Source organism: Atta colombica, unplaced genomic scaffold, assembly GCF_001594045.1.
Source record: "Atta colombica isolate Treedump-2 unplaced genomic scaffold, Acol1.0 scaffold229, whole genome shotgun sequence".
Classification (NCBI taxonomy): domain Eukaryota; kingdom Metazoa; phylum Arthropoda; class Insecta; order Hymenoptera; family Formicidae; genus Atta; species Atta colombica.
In genome coordinates this window covers 106,191-115,050 of record NW_017259326.1, presented here as the reverse complement: position 1 = coordinate 115,050, position 8,860 = coordinate 106,191, and the positions used below count along the sequence as shown (strand labels likewise).

Below are 8,860 nucleotides of genomic sequence, written 5' to 3'. Positions count from 1 at the left end.
TTTTTTTTTTTTTTTTTTTTTTTTTTTTTGTAAAACGCCTGAGGTGAGATTCCCGTTTACTCCTAATTGGCAGTTGATACGTTGCACGAAACGGACGACACTCGCAATGGACCTCGCGTGTCGTAATTACCGCAGCAATTTACTCGACCTCATACCGATGGGCAGATTGATTTCCGCCAATGTCGATGATGGTTCAATAGCGTTTTGCTAGAAATATTTGTGACTCTATAAAAGCAATCCCATTTGTCCCGTGGATTCCACTATTATCTATTTATCTGTATTAGCCTTTAATGCAACTTTATTGCACATTGCATAAACAAAATAAAATTATAAAAATATATACATTGCATTTCCATTTGCAAATCTGACATGACTGATCACAAAACACTTCATGCAGTTTTATGAGTCTTTTTTTAAGTTCAATTTCATTCCAAGTTTGATTTTTGTTTTTATTTTGTCACTTAAAATTAGCAGAACGAATATCAGAAAACGACAATATTTCTATGTTTGAAAGAGGAACAAAAATTTCTGCGACACAAAGAGGAATAAAAAAAATGAAAGATATAAAAAAACAAGATTGATAAAAATCATATTTAAACATATTTTAAAGCATGTTTAATCTATGTTCTTAATAAATTTTAAATACGTATTTTATAATATTGTTTAAAGCATGTTTCAAGCATTAACAACAAGCTTTAAAAAGAAATGCGATGTTTTTATTCTTAAAAAAAACATTAGTCTTCGCCAACCCTGAAAAAAAATAATAAAAGGAAAGATAAAGAGAGGGAACTCAAGGTCGAACTACGATCGCGTGTCCAAACGAGCTTTGTTTAATTAACTAATGAACCTCGCCCTTCATGACGTGCCTTGGCTTCGATTCGACAGATGCACCCTTCGTTGCGTGTCAAGTTTTGTCGGAACACACATGGATGCGCCGAAATCGTCAGTTAAACATGAAAGAATTATGGTAATGGAACCATTTGCATCTTTAACCCATAGTTGCTTACAATATTATTAAAAAAAATATTAATAGGTGTCAAAAATCCTTTAATCAAAAACTTATCTCACTTAACTTATTAATTAATTTCTTAGAGTTTATTAATTAATTTCCATTAATTTATTTAATATTATGGATTAAAGACTGTCAAATTTTAATTTTTTTATTATTTATAACAACGAAAAATTCAAAATCTTGAAACGCAAACTTAAGATCAAGTAACGCGCATATCGATACATACGGAAAGATAAAATAACACTGAAAATGTCAATAATTGCTATAAAATGAATGATTTAATTTCAATAAGAATATCACGAATTCTCAAATTATTATACAAATTGTTACCAGAGTGTATCGAATCACTAATAAGAGGAGAAACAAAATAAACAAAATAAATATATATATATATACTTGTGTACATACAACTGTGCCTTCAGCTGCACGTCGCGCGGCAGCACATTTGTTAAATTATTATTTGACATTTAACAATCTATATGTGTGTGTGTGTGTGTGTGTGTGTGTGTGTGTGTGTGTGTGTGTGTGTGTGTGTGTGTGTGTGTGTGTGTGTGTGCAGCTGAAGGCACAGTTGTATATACACAAGTATATTGCAATCATTAGAAATGCACAATCGTGCAACTGCAAGCTGTAATGGCAGTCGTTTGGTCTGTCGCAATAGTGAACTAATCTACTGTAGGCATTTTTCATAATATATTATTACTCTGCTCTCTCGATGAAAAGAAAGTAGTAGAGATATTAAACAGAAATATCTATATAAAATGCATTTTCGTTTTTTGTTCTTACATTAGATTATTAGATTAAAAAACATGAATATATTTTATTATTTTCATAATATAATTCTCGGTCCTCGAAGTATTAGGTGGGAAAAAGTTCGTGACGTTTTTTTAATGCCATCTAATGGGAAAAACGCCACGAACTTTTTCCCATACCTAATATTTTGGAATAAATGTTTGTCGTAAGTTACGTCGTCTTGCTGTTTCCTCAATTGTCTGTCTCAATTCTCAAACAAAAGGGCGTTCTCGGATTAGAAGAGACAATTCCTTATACAGTAAAACGTTGAAAGGGAATCCTTCCCATTACTGTGAATGCGGCAAATACACGGCACCGAAACGAAGAGTGAATTCAAGTGAATTCACGAGCATTCGAGGAGAAGCCATCGTGACAACTTGAGCTACAGTGAGACTCAAATGAAGGGCATCAAATTGAAATGTAGATTTCGAATGGAAGAGACGAAACACCGTCGTAATATTCGCAGTCCCGAAGAAATCGACGCCGGTGAGACTGCATTTTCTCGCTTAATAAAATTTTGACAAGCGTAACTAACGTCGGATTAGATAAGAAATGGTGAAAGAGGTACTGCTTTTTCATTGAGAATTTATAAGAGGAGAAAACTATATACTGTGTGTGAGCCAAGTTTATGAATTACGAAAGCAATAGAAGGCGATAATTTTCTTCAAGTTTTGGTATATTCGGAACTAAGTAATTCTTTTTGAATTCATTGTTCTATAAAATCTTATTTGAGCATTTCACTTGATTTGACATAATCTATATATTATTGATATAAATGATATTTATTATTATATCAGTATATTCTCAATTCACGAAATTGTTTTATAGCTTAAAAAAGAAAGAATACTAAGAGGCAAAGAGGCAAATCTTCTTTTTTCTTTTTTCTTTTGAATCCTAAATCAAGTCTCACATGAATAATTGTGAATAATTCCGTTCTTTCTATTTCTTAGTTGATCTTTAATTAAAAGCAAACCGTTCATATTTCTAAATATAAATCTTCGTTCTGAGTATTACACCGAATTAACACATTCTTAAGACAAGATTCAGGTGATATCTACGGATACCTAAATGTCTCTCAACGAGAATAGCGGAAGAAGTAGCACGGTGAAGTAATCAAGGCGTCACACAAAGGAAACGAGAAGGAAAGAAAGGGAAGGAGAAAAGACGAGAAGTCTCGGTGAATATTCAGTGAGCTGCATAAGGAAGCGGATGATGCGGGGGTGGCTTAAAGAGAAATGACATTAAATGGGGACATTAGTAGAAATGTCAAACGAGGCAATGACATTCTCTTACTCGCCCATAATTTTCATAATATCCGCTCTGGATCTTATGAAATTATTTGTAATTTGTTTATATGTGTGTGCGCTTCTCATTATATATCAATATATTTTCTAATCACATATATTTTCTACTGGCGTAAGAAATGCTTTTGTATAAATAATTTTAGGATATGTTATCATCGCTCAAAACAAGAAGTATAAAATTTATTTAATTTTAGAATTGTATTTACACAAAATTATCGAATCATTTGTGTTAAATTCATTAATAGATATATAATACTTATCCTCATTAAAATCCTCATTAAAATTTATAACAATATTAATTTTTTTATATTGTAAATGAAGTGTATATAAAAATTCTATAAAGAAATAGCAAACAATAAAAAGAATTATATTTAAAAATTGATTTCTTCAAACATCTTTGGCAATATTGCGTTTAATCGACGAGAATTATTATCGCGTTGCCCTACGCTCGAATGAAAGGAGACGTTTGACAGTCTGATATGATGATTTATGAGCTAGTAAGAAAGATTGATGCGACCATCGCCATTGATCTCGTTAACGATAACAAACGCTTTTATCCTATATACGAATTCCTGCAAATCGGCAGGAACCGTTAAAATAACATCCGGTTATGTCCGAGACTGTTGTGAGAGATAAAACAGCAATACGTTTCAATGGCGATCGCAAACGACGCATAAAATTACGGAGCATCGAGACAGAATCGTGAATCTTCGAGGAATAATCGAGGGAACAAAATGGTTAGCTTGTAGGTGAAGCTGCTTATTAGAGATGTATAATTTCAGCATGAATTTCAGATGCCGAGCCATAGACGACGAAGAAAATTGCAAGGAAGCTCACTCCTTTACATTCTTAAAAAAGAAAGAGAGTTGAATTAAAATCCACTGCTTTATTAATTTTGTTATCGGTATTCGGTAGACATAATACCGAACATAATTATAAAATATTTTATGATGACAATACGTATAATACATAAAAAGATAGGGTAGAAAAACGTAGCGATGAACAAGAGATTTTTATGAATTAATTAATTAACTAATTTAATCAACACATTTTACCTCTTACAATCAAGGACTACTATCTCATTATCTTCGCATAATTCAAAATAGCCGTTTCCTATTCCTATTTTATTCTGATTTTTCTCTATTTTCATTCTTTCTTTCTTTTGGTGATACGCTCGTCGTATTGTGACCATTGATACTCTCGGCCAGCCTCATAAATAATTAAATATTCCGCGTAGCAAGCCGCATAAATTAGCGCAATTAACGGATAATTAAGTCTCCGCAAGAATAGATTACTTGTCGCGTTTATATTCAAGTTACCGAGCATTGTTCGAAAATCTGGGAAATATATCGTCTATATTCATTCAATTAATTAATTAATAACGAAAGAGATACAAATTAAAGCCTGCAGCAGATATTCAATGAAAAAAAAACCGGTGAAATCTCGCAACGAATTTCGAAACAATCATTTTCAGATATTAATAAACGTTGCAAATTGAATTTTTAGAGACGGGTTAAAAAGTACGAACTGCTATGGGTAGCAGTTCATATAGCGTGGCTGAGAAATGCACCACAGTTTTATACGATGCGAGAGAGGAAACGTTGAAACGTGCGCAAGTAATAAAACCACGGACTGTACCCGAGGTAAAATCAGCGAAAAGGAACCATGAATGGCCGCAACGCATTAAACATTCCCGTCTCGTTTCCCGATACGGCGTCGTTCACTTTGTCGACGATTCGTACCACTGGTCGGCGCCCGACGTCTTATTGATATTCTCTCTGTAACAACGGTCAAAATTTACTCTCGTAAATAGATTAAGATCCAATTACACTAACGCACGCATTACTACTAATTTAACGACGTTACGTAGTTGTTCTTTTTCGTCGTGATTATCGCGTGCAGCTTCGCGAAGCGATAGTCACGACGTTCGTGCCAACTAAATGCACATATCTTCGTAATAATCGGAATTAAAAATTTTCATCTTGGAATTAAAGCGATTTAATATAGTCGGATGGTGTCGGATGGCATAGACGTATTCATCGCCAATGAAATCATCACTGAAACTTCCCAATTAAGCTCGAATTTAAAGAAAAATTCTCTCGGATTTAAGAAGATGAGAAAATTTGTTTCAACACTAATTTAACAGAGTTTCCGTACAACTGTACGACAATTACTTTACGATAGATCCTTCAATTTTCTATTACGAACGAACGGTCGTTATGATTTCAACGATGCTTTACGATCGTCTTCCTCGATTTGCCACTACGGTGCTACCGTAATCGTAATGTTGCGCTTTACGGACGCTTTATCGCGCGCGCGTGACTTCGCGTCGATTCACCGTGATTTAAGGATGACTCTTGCGAGAGAATATTGCCGGTGGATCCGACTGTCTAGACTTGGTATTGCTCACTCAAGATGCACAAGCTTGCAATATCGTTTAACGATGGCAAGATGGAGCAGAAGAGCTCCATCTCGAGCTTGCGAAAGCTCTGTCGGCGATGGAGACCATAAAGAACAGCGACGATATGAGCGACTCATATTTGAAATCTGTATGACACACCTGTTCAATTCATTATGGATTGATAGAATGTTTAATATACAGGGTGTCCTAAAACTGACAATAAATATTTTAAAGATATCCTTTGTAACATTTTAAGAAAAGTCTAATACAAAAATTTAATTTAATTTAATTTAGTTTATTGCAAAAGACTACATGTTAACAGAGTAATAGACATAAAGTATGATACAGGCTATAGTTAACATAAACATAAATGCAATAGACAATAGTAGCTTGCAATGGTTAGGCGTTACAAAGCCTACTAGTAACAAAACCAAAATAAGACAATAATGCAATAAGAGATAAACTAATAGCTGAAATCATACACAACACAATGTCGTGGCTATGGATATAGTTTTCAAATGAGAAGAGTTTGCAAATAAGGGCTAGAATCTCACGCACTCAGGAATGGCAAGATGATTAGTGTAAAGATGTTTTCTCGAATTTTATGCTTTTGATATAATAATAACAAAATTCAGCACAAATTCAGTCCTATCATTCGTAATTTAATCTTTCTATTTGAAAACTATCATAGCCTCGACATTTTCGTATTAAACTTTTCATCTTAAAATGTTACAAAAAATCTGTCTTTAAATTATTTATCGTCAGATTTGGACACTTTATATAAAATAGATTTTCTCGGAAAGTATATAAAGTATTTGAATGAAATCGAATGCGAATATTTTATATACATAGAAGAGACCTTGAAATATTAATAACGAGTCATGTATACATCAATGCCTTATCTATAGAATACCAGAAGAGCGAACGAGTCGTGAAAATAGGAAAGATGTTGTAAATTCGCAGCGAGAATTGAAGTGACGCCCGTCTGGCGTGCTATTTTAATGCGGGAGATGATCGATTAAGTATTCCACGTGCAGCAAGCCGCGTGGTCGTAATTGAATGCACGTCTCGGGATTTTTCACGCATCGCGAAACCTGAGCATCACGATCTGAAAATACCGTAACGAAAATTCCGATGGTTTAAGGTGGAGTTTGTTTCATCGCGCTTTACCGATCTACCGATCGCACGATCAGTAGTTCTCAAATTGAGAGGCATGTTTCTGGAGGAAACGAGAATGTTTCGCATGCTTTTGAAATCTTAATGTAAAACTGCAATTTTTATCTATCCATATTCAAGATATTTTTCAGCAAATACATTTTAATATTTATAACTTTATACTAACACAAAATAAGTTTTTATTTTACAGCAGATTTTAAAAATCTTTACGAAATGACTGATCCGGAGAAATACAGATATACAAGTTAATTAAATTTTATATTGTATTAATAATCTAGATATATAATAGTACCAAACATAACATTAAAATTCCTAGATTTTTAAAGCTGAGAACAGCTGATCTCTGCAATGCGATGTGTGAAATAATAAGGCCGTATGTGTCTCGCTTAGAGGTCCAAGGTTCCCAGATGAATCATTAAACGAGGAGGCAAAAATAATAATCCCATCTCTGCGATAAATCCGCCGCATTATATATAACTCTTGATCTTTGCATCGTGCAACAACAATATATCATCGTATCGATTGTCCGCCCCCAGGTTCTGCATCGAGCAAGTTGAGAGCTTGCAGGCAGCAGCAACGACAGAGAGATGAAGAAAGATCTTTGTGGCTATGCACGCACAGCCTTTCGAGAATCTTCCGGCGCGAGTCCGCCTGTTCCTCCGCTTATAATCGCGTTTCGCGCAGTTGTACTTGTACGTGCACGCGTGGGCGAGGGTGAGGTATGAGAACAGAAATCGAGAGGGAGAATCGTGACTGCAACGGCGTGTATAATGAGAGGGTAATATTCGTAGAATACTATGAGACGCAAAAGAAAAGAATATTCATAAATATATCTAAAATAAAAATCAAATAAAAGTACATATATACTCGTACATATATCTTTTACACTTTTTTTTAATATCGCGATATAATACGCGATATAAAAGATATTAGGAAAAACACAGTTCGTGTAAACTCAAACGATTTTCCAAACAAGTAATTAAGTGAGTGTTATTATCGGAACTAGAAAGGAACATATTGGATTACACGAACGATCAAAGTCGACCGCTTTATTTAATTAATTTCATACCGCTTGAGAAAGTAGCAATCAATCGATCAAGAGGCGGCAAAGGCGAACCAGTATAGGTAGCCTAAACCGAAAATAAATGGCCGAAATAAATTTTTACGACAGGAAGATATGTATCGCGTCTCGTTAGCCATTTCGCCGATCGATCTTTGTCGCACGATTAATGTCTCCTCGGAGCGAAATCCGCGTAGGGGCCGCGCAGAAGAGAGAGCCAGGAAGCGTCTGAAAAATTCACGCACCACGGGAGACGAACGCTTCCTTCGCGAAATCGAGAAGAAACAAATGATAAAATAACTAGAACACGCGGAAATATCCAGGACGATGAGATGGGAGCGAAAGGAGCTGTCAATCGATTGAGAGGGAACGTCAATGAGCTTTCATCATTTCTACTTGACGGAGCGAAGAAAATGAAGCATAGAGAGAAAAAAAACGACGAAAAATTGGAGAGAAGTCATCAGGTTGGACAGCTCGAGTGGTCGACACACGTCGTTCAAAGCGACTTTCGCCCCACACACTCGGAGATTCATTTCGAATCTGGCACGTGTGGAGATCGCCGACAGATCGAGTGACTTTTCCAGAAAGCGGGATCAATAAATCCGAGCGAATGGTACGCGAACTTACCTTCGAGATTCGCCATGGAGAACCTGTAGCTGTCGATCCTCGGTGTGTTGATGTCCGAGTTAAAGGGCCTGAGAGTTGCCGAGCTCACATTGTCAAGACCCTGCAACACGAAAGATAGCAAATACCATTAGCTTTCCCATTGCATCGAGGAATGTGTGTTGCCACAACGTGTTAAGCAAATAAGGGCAATGACTGCTCTTCTGCCCTTTTAAAGAGACTAGTTGATGAAGAAGATTAAAAGTTTCATTTCTAGTCTCAGTTTGTCTATTAAGATTTTATTAAAACTATACAAATATTGAACAATAAATTATCATTGAAACAATAATATTACAATAATTTTATCGATTTTAGTAAATCGTAAGTACATAAGAAAACTTTTAGAAAAATATATCTCCTCTTTTATTACAATCAATTTTGAGAAAGAAGGAGTTAACAGATTTTGATATCCTTTAACGTATAAATTCATAAATGTAATAATAACGTATGCA

The 8,860-nt window shown here is 34.9% G+C and overlaps 1 protein-coding gene across 3 annotated transcripts in view; it reads right to left on the bottom strand.

The window, feature by feature from the left end:
- The window catches only part of LOC108688368 (amyloid beta A4 precursor protein-binding family B member 1-interacting protein-like), a 130,689-nt gene that overhangs the window by 15,656 nt on the left and 106,173 nt on the right, over positions 1–8,860 (bottom strand). For all 3 annotated transcript variants that reach the window (XM_018194605.1, XM_018194607.1, XM_018194606.1), the window contains one exon: positions 8,373–8,472. In XM_018194605.1, the coding sequence (XP_018050094.1) occupies positions 8,373–8,472 (100 nt within the window). The remainder of the gene's footprint in view (positions 1–8,372; positions 8,473–8,860) is intronic.